We start from the raw sequence: 24,193 nt of genomic DNA, 5'->3' as shown, positions 1-24,193 counted from the left end.
TTCCAGGACAAACAAAAACTAAAAGAATTTGCAAACACCAAACCAGCCCTACAGGAAATATTGAAAGGGGTCCTCTAAGTAAAGAGAGGCTAAAAGGAACAGACTAGAAAGGAACAGAGACAATATACAGTAACAGTCACCTTACATGCAATACAATGGCACTAAATTCACATCTTTCAATAGTTACCTTGAATGTAAATGGGCTAAATGCCCCAATCAAAAGACACAGGGTATCAGAATAGATTAAAACAAAACAAAACAAAACAAAAAACACCAAGACCCATCAGTACGCTGTCTGCAAGAAACTCATTTTAGACTGAAAGACACCCCCAGATTTAAAATGAGAGGCTGGAAAACAATTTACCATGCTAATGGACATCAAAAGAAAGCTGGGGTGGCAATCCTATCAGATAAATTAAATTTTAAGCCAAAGACTATAATAAGAAAAGAGGAAGGACACTATATCATACATAAAGGGTCTGCCCACCAAGAAGATCTAACAATTGTAAATATCTGTGCCCCTAACATGGGAGCAGCCAATTATATAAACCAATTAATAACAAAATCAAAGAAATACATCAACAATACCACAATAATAGTAGGGGACTTCAATATCCCCCTCACTGAAATGGACAGATCATCTAAGCAAAAGATCAGTAGGGAAATAAAGGCTTTAAATGACACACTGGACCAGATAGACATCACAGATATGTTTAGAACATTCCATCCCAAAGCAACAGAATACACATTCTTCTCTATTGTACATGGAACATTCTCCAGAATAGATCACATCCTGGGTCAGAAATCAGGTCTCAACCGGTACCAAAAGATTAGGATCATTCCCTGCATATTTTCAGACCACAGTGCTTTGAAACTAGAATTCAACCACAAGAGGAAAGTTGGAAAGAACTCAAATACATGGAGGCTAAAGAGCATCCTACTAAAGAATGAAAGGGTCAACTAGGAAATTAAAGAAGAATTGAAAAAATTCATGGAAACAATGAAAACACAACAGTTCAAAATCTTTGGGACACAGCAACAGCAGTCCTGAGAGGAAAGTAGATAGCAATACAAGCCTTTCTCAAGAAACAAGAAAGGTCTCAAGTATGCAACCTAACCCTACACCTAAAGGAGCTAGAGACAGAACAACAAAGAAACCCTAAACCCAGCAGGAGAAGAGAAATAATAAAGATCAGAGCAGGAATCAATGAAATAGAAACCAAAAGAACAGTAGAACAAATCAACAAAGCTAGGAGCTGATTCTTTGAAAGAATTAATAACATTGATAAATCCCTGGACAGACTTACCAAAAAGAAAAGAGAAAGGACCCAAATTAATAAAATCATGAATGAAAGAGGAGAGACCACAACCAACACCAAAGAAATACAAACAATTATAAGAACATATTATGAGCTACTATAGCCAGCAAAGTAGACAATCTGGAAGAAATGGATGCATTCCTAGAGATGTATAAACTACCAAAACTGAACCAGGGAGAAATAGAAAACCTGAACAGATTCATAACCAGTAAGGCAATTGAAGCAGTCATCAAAAATCTCCCAACAAACAAGAGACCAGGGCCAGATGTCTTTCCAGGAGAATTCTACCAAACATTTAAATAATTATTACCTATTCTCCTGAAACTGTTCCAAAAAATAGAAATGGAAGGAAAACTGCCAAACTCATTTTATGAGGCCAACGTCACCTTGATCCCAAAACCAGACAAAAAGGAGAATTACAGACCAATATCCTTGATGAACACGGATGTAAAAATTCTCACCAAAATACTAACCAATAGGATTCAACAGTATATTAAAAGGATTATTCACCATGACCAAGTGGGCTTTATTCCTAGGCTGCAAGGTTGGTTCAACATCTGCAAATCAATGTGATACAATACATTAATAAAAGAAAGAACAAGAACCATATGATACTCTCAGTAGATGCAGAAAAAGCATCTGACAATCCTTTCTTGATCAAAACTGTTCACAGTGTAGTGATAGAGGGTACATACCTCAATATCATGAAAGCCATCTATGAAAAACCCACAGCGAATATTATTCTCAATGGGGAAAAACTTTTCCCCATTGAGAGAGAGCTTTTCCCCTAAGGTCAGGAACACAGCGGGGCTGTCCACTATCACCAATGTTATTCTACATAGTATTAGAAGTCCTAGCCTCAGCAATCAGACAACAAAAAGAAATAAATGGCATCCGAATCAGCAAAAAAAGGTGTCAAACTCTCACTCTTTGCAGGTAATATCATACTTTATGTGGAAACCCAAAAGATTCCACTCTGCTAGAACTCATATAGGAATTCAGTCAAGTGTCAGGATATAAAATCAATGCACAGAAATCAGTTGCATTTCTTTACACCAACAACAAGACAGAAGAAAGAGAATTAAGGAGTCGATCCCATTTACCACTGCGCCCCAAACCACAAGATGCCTAGGAATAAACCTAACCAAAGAAGCAAAGAATCTGTACTCAGAGAACTATAGAGTACTCATGAAAGAAATGGAGGAAGACACGAAAAAATGGGAAAACGTTTCATGCTTATGGATTGGAAGAACAAGTATTGTGAAATGTCTACTCTACCTAAAGCAATCTACACAGTCAATGCAATCCTTATCAAAATACCATCAATTTTTTTTTTCAAAGAAATGGAACAAATAATCCTAAAATTTATATGGAACCAGAAAAGACCCCAAATAGCCAGAGGAATGTTGAAAACGAAAACCAAAGTTAGCAGCATCACAATTCTAGACTTCAAGCTCTATTACAAAGCTGTCATCATCAAGACAGTATGGTACTGACACAAAACCAGAAACATTGATCAATGGACTAGAATAAAGAACCCAGAAATGGACCCACAACTCTATGGTCAACTAATCTTTGAAAAATCAGGAAAGAATATCCAATGGAAAAAAGACAGTCCCTTCAACAAATAGTGTTGGACAGCCACATGTAAAACAATGAAAATGGACCATTCCTTATACCACTCACAAACATAGACTCAAAATGAATGAAAGACCACAGTGTGAGACAGGAATCCATCAAAATCCTTGAGGAGATCGCAGGCAGCAACCTCTTCAACCTCAGCCACAGCAACTTCATCCTAGAAACATCGCCAAAGCCAGGGGAAGCAAGGGCAAAAATGAACTACTGGTACTTCATCAAGATCAAAAGCTTTTGCCCATCAAAAGAAACAGTCAACAAAACCAAAAGGCAGCTGGCAGAATGGGAGAAGATATTTGCAAATGATAAATCAGATAAAGGGCTAGTATCCAAAATCTAAGGAACTTATCCAACTCAACACCCAAAGAACAAATAGTCCAATAAAGAAATGAGCAGAAGATATGAGAGACATTTCTACAAAGACAGACATCCAGATGGCCAAGAGACACATGAAAAAGTGCCAGCAACACCCGCCATCAGGGAAATACAAATCAAAACCACAGTGAGATACTCCCTAACACCAGTCAGAATGGCTAAAAGTAAGCAGTAAGGGAATGACAGATGTTGAGGTGGATGTGGAGAAAGGGGAACCCTCCTACACTGTTGGTGGGAATGCAAGTTAGTGCAGCCACTCTGGAAACAGTTATGGAGGTTCCTCAAAAAGTTGAAAATAGACCTACTCTACAACCTAGCAATCACACTACTGGGTATTTAGCCTAAAGATACAAATGTAGTAAAAAAAAAAAAAAAAGATACAAATGTAGTGATCCCAAGGGGCACATGCACCCGAATGTTCATAGCAGCAATGTCCACAATAGCCAAACTAAGAAAAGAATCTAGATGTCCATCAACAGATGATTGGATAAAGAAGATGCAGTGTATATAAATACAATGGAATACTATGTAGCCATCAAAAAAACCAGAAATCTTGCCATTTGCAATGATGTGGATGGAACTAGAGAGTATCATGCTAAGCAAAATAAGTCAGTCAGTGAAAGACGATTATCATATGATATCTCTGATATGAGGAATTTGAGAGACAGAGTGAGGGGTGGGGGGGGTTAAGGAGGGAAAAAATGAAACAAGATGGAACCAGGAAGGGGGCAAACCATAAGAGACTCTTAATCTCAGGAAACAAACTGAGGGTTGCTGGGAGTTGGAGGGGACGGATAGGGTGGTTGGGTTATGGACATTGGGGAGGTATGTGCTATGGTGAGTGCTATGAATTATGTAAGACTAATGATTCACAGACCTATATCCCTGGGGCAAATAATAAATTATATGATAAAAAAAAAAAAGGATTTGAAAAAGATTGTCCACGCCATCATTCTCCTATCCTTGTCAGCCAAAGCCCAGGAGGTTCAGAGAGACAGCCTTTTCAGAGACAAGAGTCTAATGATTACGGTGGAATTCAGTGTGAGGGAAGACAGAGCAGCGGCTGTCTGGATGAGCTCCAGAGGCCAGCTGACACTCTGGGCAGGGTTGGCCTGGGATCCTGTGTCCCTCACCACCACTCTTCTAATTAGTAAGTGTGTCTCAAAGAGTAGAACCTGGAACTCAGTGGGAAGATCCGAAATTTGAAGCTCTCTTGAAACCTGAGATCTTTATGGCTGGTTTCTGAAGTCCTGTCCAGTACTGACTTTCCATGATCCTAGCCTCTGACCACATTCTATCCACAAGCCTTTGGCTCTCATCTCTGAATGCTGAAGCCTTCTTCCTACAAACACCTGTGAGTCTCTGCCAAAGCTTGCTTTCTTTGGTGGTGAGCGCACAGTCACTCACACTCAAAGTAAGCCAGAGAGTATTAACTCTTCCCTCTGAAGTGGCCTTCAACCAAAATGAATGGGGGGTTGGTAGACAAATAGCCCAGGCCCTTTGCTGGTCAGTGGGAGAACTCTGGGGCAATTTCTACAGCCTGACAGAGTTCCCCAGCAGAGTTTAGCACAGCTACCCTGAGGAGTGACCTGATGGATAACACGCTCTATATTGCTTGCTGTCCCTCCCTTCCCCACCCTGCTACCAGTATGTTCAGAAACCACATTCCACTTCTTGCACTCAACTCTTCTCAAGGTCTGCTTCTGAGGGGGACACCCAACCAAAACCAGATTCTGTTATGTTGAATGAAAATAGCAAAGCAAAATTTTAAAAACACTAAAAACAAACAAACAAAAAAAACATAAAAGGGGCGCCTGGGTGGCTCAGTGGGTTAAAGCCTCTGCCTTCCCCTCAGGTTATGATCCCAGGGTCCTGGGGATGGAGCCCCACAACAGGCTCTTTGCTCAGCAAGAAGCCTGCTTCCTCCTCTCTCTCTCTCTCTGCCTGAGTTTCCGCCTACTTGTGATCTCTCTCTCTGTGTCAAATAAATAAACAAATAAATAAATCAAAAAAGAAGAAGAAGAAGAAAGAAAGAAAGAAAGAAAAAAAGAAAGAAAGAAAGAAAGAAAGAAAGAAAGAAAATAGCAATGACAAAAAAAAAGGGGGGGGGACCCATTGCATTCTACGGGCATCATCCAACATGGAGCTCAGGCTTGGTTGGGAGTCGCCCTGCACAATGCACTGAATTGACCATTCCCTTAAATATAATGAAAAGAACTGAATTAAAAGGAATATGCAGCTATTTGCAAAACATGAGTGATTCCACGAATGCTTTTGTAACCTATGACTAGATGAATAAAAGCTACATACTTATAAAAGGCCTGGTTCTCCACCCCACACTTCCAAAGATGTTTGCAGGCAGCTGGTGTCGAAGTATGGAAGGCCAACATGGCTTTTTTCTAATAAAAAAGATAAAACAAGGAAGGGCATGTGAAACAGGTTTATCTTTTTCAGGTATTTACCAATTTGTATCCCCCCACCTGCTGAACAGATTAAAAGTAACTTGGGCATTACTAGGGTCTTTAAAGTGCTGTTGAAATGGTGTCCCACCCCCACTCATCTCCCTCACCCTTTGCAGGCATCACGAATCTAGCTGAGCCCTGTTTCTAACAAAAAAGAGCCTCACGATCCTTTTCAACCACCCAGGAATCACCCACCTCTCTATCAGACTTGGTGTCCTTTAAAAACTTAGTTGCTGATGCTGAGTAACAGGTGCTTGATCTGAAAATTAGTCAAGAAAATCTGCAAACCTCCAGACCTAGCCTTGAACCTCAAAGCTTCCATGATGGAAGTTTCTTTTAGTTTTAGTCTTTTAGTTTCTTTAAGACTCCCAGGATGTATAGACTCTATATACATGAGAATTTGTAAAATTCTCACCAGTACTGGTTGAATATCTAGCCTTGGAAGTATTCTTCGCTTGTTTCATAAATTTATATTTTGGTAGATTAGGGGGTAGGAGGAGGTTCCATTTTCCTTTTTCATTTTTTAATTCAACTTCCAGTTAGTAAACACGCAGTATAATATTAGTTTCAAGAGGAGGTTCCATTTTCTATCCCAATATATTTTTTATATAGCAGTATGTGGTCAAGCATTGTTCACCAACTTCATTTTTTTAAATTTTTATTTAAATTCAATTTAGTTAACATAGAGTGTACTATTAGTTTCAGAGGTAGAGTTTAGTGTTTCATCTGTTGCCTATAACACCCAGTGCTCCTTACGTCACGTGCCTCCTTAATGCCCATCACCCAGTTGCCCCATCCCCCAGCAACCCTCAGTTTGTTCCCTGTAGTTAAGAGTCTGTTATGGTTTGCCTCTCTGTTTTCATTTTATTTTATTTTTCCTTCCCTTCCCCATGTGCATCTTTTTTGTTTCCTAAATTTTCCACATATGAGTGAAATCATATGGTATTTGTCTTTCTCTGCCAGACCCATTTCCTTGACTTAGTTCTTAAATGGGCAAGTCCACTATTTATCTCTAAAATGTTCAGCATACACCTCCCATTATCATCATAAACTTTAAAGTCATGGTGTTCTGGGGGTACAATACTAAATGTATGTTTTATGCCTGCATCCCTCTCGTGCACACACACGCACACACACACACACACACTACAGGTTAGAAAAGTAGTCACTGACCTCCTTCTGGATGCCAATCACATAAAACGTCTTCCCTTCAAACTTCAATTTGCAGACATCTGGCCTAAGAAAAGAAAATCTTCTTGGGTGAGAAGAAAAAAAAAAAACTGGCAACTAACCAAGGTACCTTGGTTTCCCACAGGAATCTGGCTGACTCGCAAATACCAAGCTGACTGCAATGAAACAAGATATTATCTTATCATCAGTGAAGGCCTAATGAGCAGTGAAAAGTCCCCAAGTGAATTATACTGCAATTTTCTTCCCAAGATAGGATCTGGAGGTAGCTCAGAATTATTTCTTCCATTTTTTACAGTCAAGCTGCATCTTTCTTCCAAGGAGCTCTGGAGGTGTTGTGAACATTAACGACCAAAACAATATTAATTGGCCAGCCCACTTTGCAAGGTAGGAAGAATGTGGTTATTTCAGGTCTGGGTAATGAAACGATATGGATTCACAGTATCTGTCTTCCTCACCTTTTCACATCTATCTTCGAGAAACACACACACTAGCCTGTAAAATTTTCATTTCTGCTCTCCCTGTTCATGAGAGAAGAGTTTCGTTAAATATTGAGATGCCCAAAATTGTGAGCTCGACACCACAGCTTGACATGCGGTAGTTAAAAGAGGGACTTCAGGTTTCTATCTTAAGGAGCTGCTCAATTAAAATGTGCCTGAAATGGGGACCACAGGTCACCTCCTTGGTGAACAGATATGTGTAAAGAGAGGACACAATTCTATTTTTACTCCTTTGATCTAATTTCTAGGAGACTGATTTGTGTCCCTCTGTTTTTTCCTGCAGGAAAAAGAACAGCATGGTCATATTAAGCTATTTGAACTCAGGAGAGGATTTGTACGAGTAACACAGCTCAGTGGATGTTGAAAAACAAAAAACAAAACTAGGGTTAATGTGGAAATAAAATTTGTTTTGGTAATGTATCCACAACTGTTCCAAATACACATGCCTAGGCAGAGACCGGAAAGGGGTGGGGATGACATCAGCACCCCACCAGGAACATCATGATGTAGAAACAGAAATAAATGGCCTGGGGATTGTCCATTTCAAGCCTTCATTGCGCCCAGAAAGAAACAGAAACCCAAGGGACATAGACTTGCAAATAATCTGTACTTGAGACACGTCAGATTCTCCCCTACTTCAGAGCTCAAGCAGTTCAGAAACCCGAGGGCCTAACTTGAAAGCCTTCTATGGTCCTAGGGTAGGATGGGAGAAATCCCCAAATTATCCACACTTCCCAAAGTCAACAGGAATCCCTAGGGAGCTTATTCTGGAATGGCCTGAAGGGTGATTAATACCCTTCTTTCCAAGGTGCAGAAAACACAGGGAAGAACACTGGTCACCCCACCATGCTAGATGTCCACAAGATGTCAGAGTTCATAAATCCCACCACTCACAACATGGTTGCATTTGTTTCTCCCCCAACTCCTTTTGTCCCTGTAAGGCAGCCAGATGTAATGGACTCCCATCTTACAACTGAGTACACGGAGACTCAGAAAAGTGAAGTGAAAAAGAGTTTTGAGAAAACTCATTGTAGAGAAAGAACAAGTGGGAACAGAGGGGAGCACAAAGTATGAGCTGAACAAAAGGCAATGAGAGAGGTCAAGAAAGAGATGATGAAATTGGGGAATCTCAGAAAAAAAGAGTAGTTGTAAGAGTGGAGGACATTAGCTGGCTGATGCAAGCCCAACAGAGAAAATTTGAAAGGCGTTTGGGGGGGGGGTGCCAAGAGGACAGTGCAAGAGTGGGAGTGTTGATAAAGGGGTGCCGGAAATCCTGAAGCTAAGAGAACCACGAAACTGAGGTTCAGATAAATGCAAGAGCATTTCCAACCCACGACTGAAGGTGGATGCCCATTGGCCCATCAGGAAGAACTTCAGGCCACAGCGGGGAGCCCACCACCCAGTGAGACATGACAGGGTTGGGGAGCTGATAAACCTGTCAGGGGCCATCAGGACGGAACCTGAATCAAGCTGAAGGTATAAACAAGACTGAGACTTTATAATATTCCATGTATGTTCAGCCTTCTCACTCTTTGCTCAAACCATCTTCTCCTTGAATGATGGACACCATGGGCCCTGCTGGTCACCTACTCTGCTCCATCCTCCCACTTCTGTATTGACATGACTCAGACGTTTTGCTTTCTCAAGGTGACATGTTGATGCAGATTATGTTCTTCCCAGCCACAAGAGGTGGGCCTTTATTTGATCAGCCCAGTCATGGAGTTCTCACTTTTCTCTGAGGGATTGGTTTTAAGTAGGTGGGTGTGACCCAATCTTGCGGTATTAGATATACCGGAAGTCTCCTACAGGGCTTCTGTAAAACAAGTTCTCCTTGTTTTAATAGGAGACACATGGAAGGGGATGTTCTCCTTCAGGCTCTGGGTGTTGCTGTATGAAGACGGGATGGACAGAGCTGCTTGCATGGTCAACTTAGGACCAGGAGACTGGGGACAAAAGCCACTACCCTGGGATGACAGAGAAGAAAATGGAAACCCAGGTCCTTCACAGTGTTGTCAGGCAGTTAAGTTAAAGGATCATGGAAATGCCCAACCTCTGGAACTTTTGCTGTGTAAAATAATCAGTCCTCTTATTTGGAAGCCACCATGAGCAGTCACCCCTGTTACTTCGAGCCAAAAGCATCTTCATTGATATACTGGTAACACGGGACATGTCTGCAACAAGGACTCAACAGAAGAGAATGGAGAGGAGGGAACAGGAGAAGAGGGTCCTGAGTTATTCAAGGCAACCTGTACCTTTTCCCTGCCCTTTCCTACTCCAGGTCACCTCTCTAGCCAGATCAGTAGCTGCTGACAAGGAAACACTGGACACCTTCCCTTTGGAGACAGAGACCCTGAGCCCAAGACACACGCCAGGTCTCCTGAGGTCTAGAGGAGGTCTAGGTTGGCTTTTATTTATAGATGAATAATCCCTTAATAATGAAGTTCCACAGCAAAGAAATGAATACTAGGCATTCTAATGGACATTTCCAAATAAAAAAGAATCAAAGGCTGGGAAAGAAAAGCAAGATTAAGAAAAATGGTAAGCTAGTTTCCCAAAGCAGTCCTTACCATTTTATCAAATGGATCCGCTTATTTCCCTGGAATACCACAAAGCCTGCAGCAGTGAATCCTAAAAATGTTGTTGTACCTGTTGAATCCTGAAAAAAAAAAAAAGAGAGAGAGAAAAAAAAACATTTGGATTGAGAAATATAAAATATATGATAAATGGTATCCCCATTCATCCTCACCCTGGATTAATTTCAGGTTAATTCCATTGATCTTGGCAATAAACTGACTTTCTGAGATGGGATTTCCAAGGATAGTGCTTCTAAAATCTGGGGAAGGTCTGGGAATATGTAGCTGTTTCCTTGGAGGAACAGACCTTCTCCAGGAACATCCTGGGAAAAGGCAGATTAGTTCTAAAGCTCTGTGTCTATTTCCAAGTGTGTCCTGGGACCACCATGTTCTCGGATCTATCCTTAATGTGGGCAAACTGTGCTCAGTCATCATTAGCCCTAAAATCAAAGATGCTATGAAACTAAAGCCCTAATTTAACTTGATTAAATTCCACACAAAATTCCTGGTAGTTTTAATGTAAAGACATGTCTAGAAATGCCTACTTTGCTTCTAGCCTCAACCGGAAAAACTAAGCATACATAGGTCAGTAAAAGCAAAGGAATGGCAGCAACAAAAATCAAGTCTATCTCCAAGTAATAAACAAAACATATAGGCTCAAAATTATAGATAAAATCTAATTTACTAAAATGGAATGGAATTTACTAAAATGGGTGCTTGGGTGGCTCAGTGGGTTAAGCCTCTGCCTTCAGTTCAGGTCATGATCTCAGGGTCCTGGGATTGAGTCCCTAATCAGGCTCTCTGCTTGGCAGGGAGCCTGCTTTCTCTTCTCTTTCTCTCCGCCTGCCTCTCTGCCTACTTGTGATCTCTGTCAAATAAATAATCTTTAAAATGGAATAAAATGATTTATATTATTAAGGCAGAGGATTCTGGCAAATATGCTAAAATAATTGTGCCAATAAAAAGGAAAATGCTAGTGTGAACAAGTACTATCATCTCTTTGCTTCGGCTGCATGTTGGAATCATCTGGAGAACCTGGTCTGCTCCCCCACAGATCCTGATGTTATTGGGTGGCAGGACCAGGAAACTCCCCAGGTATATCTAATCAACAGCCTGCACTAAGAGTACAAAACTAGCACTTTATCAAATACTATTACCTGATCCCACATGGGTAAAGAAATGTTCAGCAGGACTCAAGAACTTTCCTTTAAGATCCTGGCTGAGATAAATGCTTAGTTTAGAATTCTAGTTAGTATCTGGTAGATGCATAGTTAGTTTAAAGCATGGAAAGAAGAAAATCATTTTCATAATACATTTCTGGAAAATGTGTGCATCATCTTGGGGGCTAGTTAAAAAATCATATTCCCCAGCTGTACCCCCAGTAGCTCTGTGGACCCCAGGAGATTCTGATATGATACATGCTTAGAGAAATACCATCAAATAATATGAGCAAAGGAAACAAACCAAAAAAATTCCTAATGTCAAAATATATAAGTCAAGCAGAGAGAGTCAATTATCATACGGTTTCACTTATTTGTGGAGCATAACAAATAGCATGGAGGACATGGGGAGTTAGGATAAGGGAGTTGGGGGAAATTGGAAGGGGAGGTGAACAATGAGAGACTATGGACTCTGAAAAAAAATCTGAAGGGTTTGAAGAAGTGGGGGGGTGGGAGGTTGGGGGAACCAGGTGGTGGGTATTAGAGAGGGCACGGATTGCATGGAGCACTGGGTGTGGTACAAAAACAATGAATACTGTTATGCTGAAAACAAATAAAAAAATGATTATAAAAAATATATATATATAATTTTAAGTCTTTTTTTTTTTCCTCTTTTAAGGTTGCCTTCTTGCAGACAAGGGTCTTGAGAATAAATCTGTTTGGACCCTGTAACTTCTCAGGGGTCGAACCATCCATTTGATGGATGAAAGAATCATGTATATTAACTTAGGAAAGTGGCTACTACATAGCAATTGGGAGGCTCACAACGGAGAAAATCGACCACCAGAACTTGTGATTACAGCCTACTGACTGTTGTCCCTTCCAGTTAGGGGCAATGGGCCAGCCTGTAGAAACATCTCACACACTGATGAACTCTCGTGTGTACAAAACAATCGTTTTATGTCAGCCTGCTAGGAGGGCCACTCACCTTGCATGGGTGGGGGTCCACCCCATAGGTTTCCAAAGTGTGAGCTTTCAGGATTAAGTTAAATTCAGCAACTGGTGGGCTCTGGCCTCTAGAATCACATGACAAAAGTTTAAGGTGTTAATACAGAAGATTATAGAAATCTAGAGTCCCCTCGTTCAATAAAATGGAATATCCTACACTAAAAAACAAAAACAAAAACAAAACCCAGAGATCCCTATATAAATAATAATCAGTTACACTGATCACCATTCCTCACCATGAGGAGCTCTTTGCTAAGGAATCAGAGCTCAAGTTCCCTGGCTAATTGTTCCATAAAAAACCTACGTGTACTCTGAGGACTCCAGTGACCAGTACAGTTAATCAAGGTTATCAAGTTACCAATAAGTAAAGGCTTGCAAATTCAATCTTAATATGAAATAGAAATCAGCATCTGCTCTTTCCTCCTCACTTCAAAAGATTATCCAGGGCAAAGAGCATTCCCTCTTGTTCAGGGTAGAATACGGACAATCCTGTTATGCTACCAGCAAGCCTGAACAAAGCCATCTGCACAGGAAGAACGGTTAACCATTCCACTGGAAAGCTCCGGACTTTGAAAGGAAATCTCAGCCACTAATCCCAGCTCTGTCCTCCAGGGTGGTAAACAAGGTCTTGGCCGCAATGAGGGGGAAAAGCGCTGCAATTCTGAGGGCTGTGAAACATTCTGGGGCTAACTTCCAAAGTAGCATAGTGCAGCATTTTGCAGACTCAACTTTTGACTAAATCCCAAATGTATCTTAGAGAATCCAAACCATTCCCCAAGGATAAAGAGGTAACAATCAAGGAGAGTTTGCCAAAGAAAACAACAGGAACTTTTTTTTTATTTCCAACATGTAGAATTATATTGTAGCATTAAATCTATTTCCACCCAACCATCTGCCCATAGATGGATTCCCTCCTCTCCCCCTCAAGAGTCATCATGCTCTCAGTCAAACCAGTATTCCATCTACTTTCTCCCTAAAGGCTTTTGAGATCTTCTCTTTACACCAAGTGACTGAAATTTCACTAGAATAGGTCTGAGGCCCGAGTAAATGGATCTTGAAACCCCTAGGTCTGTCTTCCATGCTTATAACCTTTGTTTCATTCTCTGTCTTTTTGTACTACATTCTTTTTTTTTTTCAAGATTTTATTTATTTTTGAGAAAGGGTACAAGCTAGGGGTTGGGGGTGGCAGGCAGAGGGAGAAGCAGGCTCCCTGCTGAGTAAGGAACCTGACATGGGACTTGATCCCAGAACACTGGGATCATGACCTGAGCTGAAGGCAGACGCTTAACCGACTGAGTCACCCAGGCATCCGTTTTCTGAATTATTTCTTAGTTCGACTTTGCTTGTTAATTTATTCAGCTGCATGCATCTTGCTTTTCTTTCCATTTCTGAAGATTTTTTTTTAAATACCAGTTAAATATTTCACTTCCAACGTAATATTTATTTGGCTCTTGAAATAGCTGCCCATTCCTATTTCACGCAATAAATTCCTCTTGTTCCTCTGAGGAAATCCCACTTTGTATCCTTTAAAGTCCCATTCCATTTGCTCTGTTTATGCTGCTTTCTTGGTGAGGGTCCTTTGGTTTACTGAGTCAGAAACTCTCATTCACTGAACTGATGTTTTCTTAAGTGGTGGGTGATTCACGGATGGACATTATTTCATCTGACGTTATCTGTTTAATGCAGTGGCCTCCAGAGGTTTGTAGGGAAGGAGTGGGTGGTGGGGCATGCCATCTGAGAAATGTGTGTATTAGAAACTTGATTTTAAACTGAAGGCTGTAATTCTTCTGGATGTTGCCCCCACACGGGGTACCTCCAGCTCAAGCCTGTTGTTACTCATGAGGAAACAGAGAAAGAGGTCAAAGCTACCCAACTGAGCCAAATGCAGCTGTCCACTCACCATGATGGCCCCCTGTGCGTCTGTCACCTGAAGCACCCAGAACCACTCCTACCCTACATATGTGTTCAACCTGGATGTGCTCCATCTTTTTCCCATCTTCCAGAAGACACTGTTGGACTTCTGGTCCAAAAATGGTATTCTTTCCTAAATCCGCTTTCTAGTATTTTTTCCATGATCTACAGGGCCTTGGAGAAGGAGGAAGAGGTAGCCATATGTGCTACCTTTTTTTTTAAAGAGGAGATAATTTTTAATCCAACCTTTACAGAACATATTTCTGAGGGATTAACTCACACACCAGCTTTAAGAAAATAAAGTCCTCTAAAGCCTTTCGGACTTTCCCCTTTCCTAGCCTTAGTGTTAGGCTGAAGTTTCACTGTGATATATATAAAGGCAACATCTTTATTTATCCATCTTGATCAGCACTCTATGGGTCCCTTCAATACAATTCCCATCTTTGATTTTTTTTTTTTCAAGTCGCACTCACTGTTACGATATCTCTTCTTGATACCATAACAGTAAGTTAAAAGAAGCCATCAACTATATTGAAGGAAAAGGAGAAAGGGATTTTTTTGAGTTTTCTCAATACATACAAGAATTTCTCCACAGCTCTCTTCAGTTCTAGGAGTTATATCTTACCTTTCACTGAAAGATAAATTATTAAATCCAAACATTGGGTGCTATTTCCCTCCCTGCCACACTCTCACTCACTCACCCAAACATTCATAGCACCCCCAACGAGGGACAAAGCAGAGTTGAGCTGTCCACATTTTACTAAGTAGGACCCCCACGCTGGTGACCCTCAAAGCAGACTTCAGCCTAATGACCCAGATGGGGGCCAAAGGGAACCAGGACCAGAGCCAAAGCAGCCCCAAGCCATTGGCTCTGCTCCAGGCTAATCCTCCTGCTTGACATGAAAGGGCTCCCCTCTGGAGAGCTGGCCATTCTCCCTGGTGGTAAAAGCATCAGAACCTTTGTATAATCCACACAGTGTTTATTCTTAAAATCCCAGTTTGGTTTTAAAGCTCACCCCGCTTTTATATTCAGTCTGGGAAAAAGTTAATCGTGAAAGCTTGTCATTTGGGAGTTCATACTGGAAAGCAACTAAGTTTTGTTTGCCTGGGCGGTCTGAGCACATTCCCATCCTTTGTAAATCCGACAGGCATCCAGTTCCTAATCGTTAACACTCAACCACAAATGGCAGCAGGCGTGGGGTCACACAGCTCCAGAGAATGTGACATTGAACTCAAAGACATCTGTCTTTGGGACATCTTTGTTCATGGGGACATCTCATTCAGGGTGGGAAATGCTGAGCCCCAGTGCGGGAAAAGGTTTCAGTAACATGTACAATCAAGAAAAGGACTGGAAGAGATGATGCTGAGTGAAATAAGTCAAGCAGAGAGAGTCAAGTATCATATGGTTTCACTTATGTGTAGAGCATAACAAATAGCCTGGAGGACAAGGGGAGTTAGAGAGGAGAAGGGAGTTGAGGGAAATTGGAAGGGGAGGTGAACCATGAGAGACTATGGACTCTGAAAAACAATCTGAGCGGTTTGAAGGGGCGGGGGGTGGGAGGTTGAGGGAACCAGGTGGTGGGTATTGGAGAGGGCACGGAGTGCATGGAGCACTGGGTGTGGTGCAAAAACAATGAATACTGTTACGCTGAAAATAAATTTAAAAATTTAAAAAAAAAAGAAAAGGACTTCTATGTAGAATTTTTTAAAAACTCCTATAAATCGACAAACAATACAATTTTTAAAATATACGACTCAGAAGAAAAATCAGCACAAGACATACATAGGCACTTCATAAGATATCCCAATAGTGTACAACCACGTGAAAATGCACTTAAACTCTTTATGATCAGGAAAATGCAAATTAAAACTCTGAGAAATCATTTCTACATCCATTTACATAGTCAAAATTTAAAACACAGTACCAAGCATTCATGAGGATTAGCGGCAAAACCAGCTCTTATACTACTGGGGGAATAGCAATGCAGCAGAGCTATCTGGGAAACTGGCATTATCTATAAAAGTTCAACATGTTTACCCTATAATATGACAATTCCATTAGTAGAGTTCCATACGCAACAGAAACTTGTGCATGTGTTACTAAGAAATATATAGAATTTTCATAGTAGTGCCATTTGTAGTAGCAAAAAATAGAAAGCCCAAATGTCTACCAACAGGAGAGGGATATACAATGGAATGCTATACAGCCATGAAATTGTGTGAGCTAAACCTACACACAAGATGGGAGACCATCACAAAAATAAAACTGAACAGAAGAGGATGGATATAATTGAATACACACTGAATGAATTCAGTTTATACTGTTTTCAAAAATGAGCAAAACACAACTAACGTGTTAAAAGTGAGAGATGTGATCACCTCTGGGGAGGACGGAGAAGATAAATATTGAGAAGGGGCAGAAGAGAAGCTTCTGGGGTGTTACCAAGTCTCTCTGATTTGGGTGGTCGATACCCTATGCTTGCTTTATAATAATGCATTGAGCTTTATGTTTTGTACACTTTTCTGAGTCTGTTATACTTCAATTGTTAAGAGTTTACAGAAAAGAAAAAAGGTTATGAAGCCCTGGGGACCCTCATGAATTGTTGGTGTGAATTGGGGCAACCCCATCAGCAAACAAGCCACCACTTCCTAGAAAAGCTGACACTCCATGGCCCTCCAAATTCCACTTTGGTTCATACTAGGCTAGGAACTCCTTTACCTACACTCCCATGAGAATTAGTCAAGAAGCCTAGAAATAACCCAAATACCCATGAGCAGAATGGACACATAACATGTGACATGTTCGCATCATAGAACATTCACGACACAGAAGCACAAATGAAGACCTATGGCCATACACATCCACGTGGAAAAGCCTCCAATGCCATGTTGATGGGAGCACGTGAGACGGAAGAATAGAGCAGGAGTCCATTTAGATGACTGCCAAAGCCATGCAAAAACAAACAAGGCACTACTTAGTAATATGTATGAAGTGTATTTACAAAAGCAGAATGAGAGAATGAATAACCCCAAATTCACAATAGTGCAGAGGAGGGAAGAGGGTGATCTGGGAGGGGTGCACAGGAGACTTCCGAGCATCTGGTGATATTCTAATTCATAAGCAGAGTCAAGGGGTCATGGGCGTGTTTTCAACTATTCTTTAAATTACATATGTTTATATACTCATATAATTTATATATATATATGTATATATATAAAATATTATATATTTTCAGTGATTAAAAGAGGAGCAATTCCTGCCTTTTTAATAAAAGAATTACTGGATTAAAATATTGTACAGTCCAAAAACACTGCTGAACTAAACAGGATTGGTCAGGAACCTCACAGATATGCATGCAGGGCTCCTTGTTACTCAACTCTACTGTTCTGAGCTACAAATAATCATTTTCATTGTCAAACAATGTATGTATTCTGTCACTTGATATTCATAAAGGAGAAATCCTTATCCTCCTTTTGTAGATGAGGATTCCAATACCCAAAGGAAAAGTAACTTGCTCAAAGTTACTCGGCTAGTAAGTGCAGTAGTGAGGTTCAAATCCAAGTCGGCTTGGTTCCAAAGCACTACTCTGTGCCTGCTCCACCATCACTACCCCCAAAATACTGTTAAGGGCCATGTGCCTGCCCTCTTACATGGCAGAGCATATCAAAATGACATGGCTTATCAGGTCTTAGAAAGAGTCTCTTTCAGCTTCTAAACATTGTATCTTATCAGTGATGAGGCAATCCACCCCAGGTACCTGATACTCACACCTTATGAAAGAGCAGAGAGGTCTCGATTGATCCCCAGACTAAAGCCCACAGGCTGAATCCTGTCCACCAACAGGTTTCGCACAACCCTTGAGCTGAGATTGGTTTTCCATGTTTAAATGGTTTAAAACCAGGGCACGTGGGTGGCTCATTGTGTTAAGCCTCTGCCTTCGGCTCAGGTCATGGTCTCGGGATCTTGGGATCGAGCCCCACCTTGGGCTCTCTGCTCAGCAGAGAGCCTGCCCCCCCCCCCCCGCTCTCTGCCTGCCTCTCTGCCTACTTGTGTTCTCTGTCTCTCTCTGTGTCAAATAAAATCTTTTAAAAAAAATGGTTTAAAACAATCAAACGAAGAATAGTAATGTTATGACCCATGAAAATTATAGGGCATTCAAATTTCAGGACCAATAATTCTTTACTTTTTAAGATTTTATTTATTTATTTGACAGAGATCATAAGTAGGCAGAGAGGCAGGCAGAGAGAGAGAGGAGGAAGCAGGCTCCCCGTTGAGCAGAGAGCCCAATGTGGGGCTCGATCCCAGGACCCTGGGATCATGACCTAGAACCAAAGGCAAAGGCTTTAACCCACTGAGCCACCCAGGCACCCCAGGACCAATAAGTTCTTATTGGAACACGGCCACACCCATCTATTTGTGTACTGTCTACAGATGCCATCATGCTCCAGTGGCGAGACTGAGTAGCTGCAACAGAAATCCTATGTTCTGCCCAGCCTAAAGTATTTATTACGTAGCCTAGTGTAGAAAATGTTTGCTGAAACCTGAGTTAGGAACTGCACACAGGAGTAGAGAACTGCTAACGCTGCAGCTCCTTGATTCTATAAAGTGAAGATACGAATAGTACCTACTATTCGTTATCGAATAGCAAGCCGCGGACAGATGAAAAGCCATTAGACTACTGCCTAGCGCAGAGAGTGGTCTCTACTCACCCTCAGAACAGCATTTGTTCCCCTGCTAACCCTGCATGTGACTGAGATCAGAATTATGATGTTGGGGGAAATGTCAGGAAGCATGTCCAGACATTCATAGCAAAGCAAAGACCCCCCTTTCAAATAAAAGTCCTCAAATTGTTATCCTTTGCCTTGGGTTTGACTGCAGATCTTCAACAGCTAAGCACTGAAAAGACTTCATCTAAGAGGTCACACAGAAAGAAAGGCCAACTGCAAATGTTCATTGTAGGAAAAGGGTTCAAAACCAACGGAGGAAAGGTAGAGACACCAAGGGCACTAGAAACTGAGTTTCCCCAACTCACCGAGGAAGAAACGTTTAATGATCAGGTTTTCACGAAGACACTAAGGCCAATTAAACATTTTTTTTATTGTTTGTTTGCCCCCTCGGGCTCCCACTGGACATTTGTTTCTGGCAAAAACTCCGTTTGGTAACACAAAATAATGATTTTCTATCCTCTAAATCTTGCACCGGGAGCTGTTCTACAAAGATTAATAGGGTCTCTAATGAGACATTTTGATGTAAAGACCAGGGATTACTTGAATTCTTTAAGAGCTAACCATTCTCTAAAAATATGCTTTTCTAATAAATTCGGTGTGGTCTAGTAATCACGTCTGCCTATCTGGTATCCTTTTTGCCAAAAGGAACTCTCTTTTACTGATCTTCCCTTAACATACCATTACATGGACTACAAAAATGTACAGCATCCGAAGAATGAGTGCAAATCTTTAGTTAGCATTAATTGTGCACATCCTTCGTGTACATTGATTAAATGAGGTGTGCATCTTGCCAGCAAGGACCTGGATTGCTTGGAACAGGGTTGGCAAGAAAGGGTGGATTTGGCTTCACCTAATCCATTTGGGTCTTCGCGTTGCTGAATTAAACTCAGCAAAGCAGAACTCCCAACCTGAGTGGGTTGGGTTTTGCTGTAACTTGTTTGCATCTTCTTAGATGTAGCTCAGTTGCAGCTTTAGTTAGATTCTACTCAGCACTGGCTTCAAAGGCTCAAGAATGCTCTCGGAACTGACCCCTGAGCAGGGGCTGGGATCTTAGCATCCATTAGACTCTGGAGAGTTCTCTATGCTTTTCCACCTTGATCTCAAGTTTTTCGGTTTCAAGGAATCTTCTTTGCTCTCCAGTCCTGTCTCTGGCTCTCAGTACTTTGGAAGGACCACCCTGTGGTCCTTTCCCTGATGTTGGCGAGAGCTACCCTACCTTGGCTGAAAGTCTGGAGTGTCTTGGAGGAATCTCACTCAGCTCTCCAGCCCTGTCTGACTTTTTCCCTCTTCTCTTGAAGGCGTAGGGCCAAAGGGTGGTGGGAATGTGCAACTCATTCTGCAGCTGGAGTCCTTGGATCCCAACAGTTAAGTCAGCCCACTCATGGCCATCGAAAGCTTGCTGAAGATTTGGTTAGTTCGTCTTGATCCCACCTATGGCATACTCCACCTCCTCCTCCCACACCATCAGAAGTGAAACCAAGTGCAGGTGTCCACTGTCTTAGGAAGGACATTCTGGATTTCAGTCTTTAAGATTTCTTTGTTCTCATATTGGTTTCAAAACTAGGATTCTGTAGTCTGTGTAGCTTGTTGCATTATCTTGGTGTTGGGGGAGAGGAATGTCTCAGGCTTGTCTGCATCCTAACTAGGAGAGTCTCCGGTCTGTCATTTCTAATTGTTTAGAGAGGAAAAGGATCTCTTAAAAGTCCCTTAGGGACCATTAGGTACCATCCCTATGAGAGCATTTGCCAGAACGCTGCATAATTTCAGTAACTGCCATGCTATGAGGGAGAGAGTGGTAATGCCCTGGGGCAGACAAGGACAAGTCTTGCAGGAGAGCAGTCACTTAGGAAGGTATCAGGGCATTACACAGGAAAACACAGATTTCAGGTTAAGGGCTGTTGCTTCCTAATTGTAAGGGCCTTGGATAAATTAATTTCTCAGGCATCTGATTCTTACTGGTCCAAGAAAGTAGTCCCAAACTCAATACCAGTGGAGGCAGAAGGTGGCCAAGCAGGAATGGTGGCAATTTGGAGAGCAAGTGAGTCTCTTACAGAGCACTGTGGCTTAGCTCTAGCTGAGTGCTACCACATAGGGGAAGGCCCAGGGTTACCAAATCTCAGTGCAAGAGAAGCTGGGACTTTCTGGCAATTGATTCCATTTTTTAAGAACTTATTTGTCCCAAAGAACATATATCTGGGTCACCATGTAATTCAACGACTGTCATTTTATAACCCCTGCTTTGGACTCCAAGAGTCCCCTAAGTGTAATAATTGGGTGTCAAGTTTTTGGCTTTTGGCTGGTGACCTGTGGGTATTCAAAGGCTCTGGGTGGCAGCTGTATATGTATATGTAGCTGTGTATGACTAATGAAAATTAGGAAGCAAATTGTTACTTTGTGAGTACTGTCTTTTAGATAAAATCTTTCAAAACATGAGGTCATGGGGGAGTATCCATGAGGATGGGGATCCCAGCTTGGTGGTAGAATTCAAGATCAGTGGGCTAGGTCACTCATTACTTCCACAGTTCCTGACACAGAGTTGCCTTTTAATAAATTCTTGTTACATGAACAGATGAACAAATGGTTGTATGGATGAATCATGAATGGGTGCATGGATGGAAGGACAAACGGACAGGTGCATGGATGTACGGATGAGTCATGAATGGGTGCCTAGACAGAGGGCTGGATGGCTGGATACACTGTTACAAGTTCACCTAAAGTTCGAAAAGGTTTTGACTATGTGTAATTCACATGTCAGATGTGATCAAAAGATATATTAAGTCATGGCTGATTCAAGCTATCAGTACTAACCCTCCCCCTTTCTTCAAAGCCATGTGGCACTTTGGTGACACTGCTCATCCTCCTCTCAAGTCGCTATAGCCAGATTTTACCTTTATAAAAGCTCTGATGGCTTGGGTGCATACGCAAGTTGCCCCTGGCCCAACCCTCCCCAGAATGTCCCGGATTCCAGGTCACATAATACAAGGATTCAGGTTTTATAGGAGGAGCATGTGATGCTAAGTAATTCTCTCTTCCAAATCCTATGCCAAGTAACAACAGGGAATGGAAATTGTTTTGACAGCCCACCAGAGAGAGAGAGAAAGAAAGAGAGAGAGAGAGATTGATTCTGGGGTTTTAAAATGAGAAACTTGATGGAATGCCTGGGTGGCTCAGTAGGTTAAGCATCTGACTTTGGCTCGGGTCGTGACCTCAAGGTCTTGGGATTGAGTCCCACATCTGGCTCCTTGCTCAGTGGGAAGCCTGCTTCTCCCTCTGCCTGCCACTCCCCCCAGCTTATGCTCTGTCTCTCTCTCTCTCTCTGACAAATAAATAAATGAAATATTTTAAAAAATAAAATAAAATGAGGGACTTGAGAAGGGAAAGGTCACACGAAGTGGGGAGTAGAGATGATGGGAAGCACATCTCCAGAAAGATGAGAAGTTGTAAAGTCATCTGATCTTTCCCATTTTCCTTTCACACAATAAACGATCTTCCCAAAACTGCACAAAAACTTTTCCTAAGGGGGCTCTTGTGATTTGTCCGTCAGAAGCGCGGGTCGGAGGGTATTGATCATAGCAGGTCACTTATCTCTAGAAAGCTAGGCATTTTTGAAACTATATATCCTTGCCAGGATGCACATGATCTCCAGAGAATGCAAATTTGGAGAAATAAAAAGAGATAATGACTCTGTTTGAAACTCACTCAGTATCATTACTGCTCCCAGCACAAGCCTCACTGCATCAGATCATTATGACTGCAGCTAATTGGATTATTTTTCTGCTCGTTAAGGGCAAGGAATATGCTTCTTCAAGACCAGTTCGCCCCCGAATGAGATTTCTGAATATTTGAAAGCTTATGACCTGTGGCTAGTCCAAATGTCTTTGCCTCTAAAGAGAAACTTGGTGAACTGGAATTGAGAAAACCAGCTGAGCAGAAACTCTAGGAAAACCTCCAGAGAAGCTTCTCAGCATTCCTGAAAGTGAAATCACTCATATTCTTGATCTTCAACCCCCTTTGGGGACTCTCAGGACTAATGGAATGGATATTCCTTTCTAACTCACATGGTCATGGTTAAAGCTCTGTGGAAAACAGTAACCAGGACAGTCCAAATAAGACGGTCACATCCCTAGGGATTGTGGCAACAGCCTCTTCCAGCCACCAGAGGGCTCTGGAAGGAGGAAAAACCTCTTTCCAAGCTGTCCCCATGCTGGGGCCTCATCTCTCTGTACCAAACTCAAATGAAATCTGTGAATTATAAGATTCTTTTACATTGTCTTAAAAACAAATATGGCTCTTTTGTCTTAAAATTATCTACAGAGGCAGGCAGTGAAGCTGAAATGAATTCCAGACCTTCTCTGCCATGTGCTTAAGAATCCACAAACTAGGGGCACCTGGGTGGCTCAGTGGGTTAAGCCTCTGCCTTCGGCTCGGGTCATGATCTCAGGGTCCTGGGATCGAGCCCCGCATCGGGCTCTCTGCTCTGTGGAGAGCCTGCTTCCCCCTCTCTCTCTTCCTGCCTCTCTGCCTACTTGTGATCTCTGTCTGTCAAATAAATAAATAAAATCTTAAAAAAAAAAAAAAAAGATTCCACAAACTAGAACCCATGGGTCAAACGTGGCCCACCATCTGTCTTGTCAATCAAGTTTCACTGAATCGTAGCCCACTAATTTAGGTATTGTCTTTGTCTTCTTTTGCTCTACAAAAACATAACTAAGTGGTTGCAATAGAGACCATGTGGCCCAGAAAGCCTAGATAGTGTGTGTGTGTGTGTGTGTGTGTGTGTGTGTGTCTTTATCTACCCTGATCTAGAAATTTCTTTCGAAACTAAACATACTCTCGCCCTACAATCCAGCAACCATGCTCCTTGGCATTGACCAAAGGGGTTGAAAATTTATTTCTACACAAAAGGCCTGCACATGAATATTTATAACAGCCTTATTTACAATTGCCAAAGCTTGGAAACCTCCCAGATGTCCTTCAGTAGGTGAGTGGATAAACCATGGAACATACCAGCAAAGGAATATTATTTGGCAAGGAATGAGTGAGGGATGAAAACACACAGAGGGAATTTAAATTCACATTGCTAAGTGAAAGAAGAGAATCTGAAAAGGCTGTATACTGTGGGATTCTAACATGATATTCTGGCAGAGGCGAAACTGTAGAGATAGTTAAAAGATCGGGGTTTGCCAGTGGTTGTGGGGGTGGGAGAGAGGAACAGGCAGACCACAGAGGATTTTTAGGGCAGTGAAACCATTCTGCATGACACTATAACAGTGGATACATGTCATTATACTATAGTCCATAGAATGGTCATCTAGAGTGAACCCTAAGGCA

At 41.7% G+C, this 24,193-nt stretch overlaps 1 protein-coding gene across 2 annotated transcripts in view; it reads right to left on the bottom strand.

Annotated features, from left to right (window-relative positions):
- Positions 1–24,193, bottom strand: part of FRMD3 (FERM domain containing 3) — a 302,093-nt gene that overhangs the window by 81,089 nt on the left and 196,811 nt on the right. For both annotated transcript variants that reach the window (XM_032840452.1, XM_032840453.1), the window contains exons 7-10: positions 12,204–12,291; positions 10,050–10,138; positions 6,968–7,031; positions 5,643–5,731 (exon numbers count right to left, since the gene is read on the bottom strand). In XM_032840452.1, the coding sequence (XP_032696343.1) occupies positions 5,643–5,731; positions 6,968–7,031; positions 10,050–10,138; positions 12,204–12,291 (330 nt within the window). The remainder of the gene's footprint in view (positions 1–5,642; positions 5,732–6,967; positions 7,032–10,049; positions 10,139–12,203; positions 12,292–24,193) is intronic.

Source organism: Lontra canadensis, unplaced genomic scaffold (assembly GCF_010015895.1).
Source record: "Lontra canadensis isolate GAN:19392208 unplaced genomic scaffold, GSC_riverotter_1.0 scaffold113, whole genome shotgun sequence".
Taxonomy (NCBI): Eukaryota; Metazoa; Chordata; class Mammalia; order Carnivora; family Mustelidae; genus Lontra; species Lontra canadensis.
The sequence above is the reverse complement of the archived record's forward strand: the minus strand, read 5'-3'. Positions and strand labels throughout refer to the sequence as shown.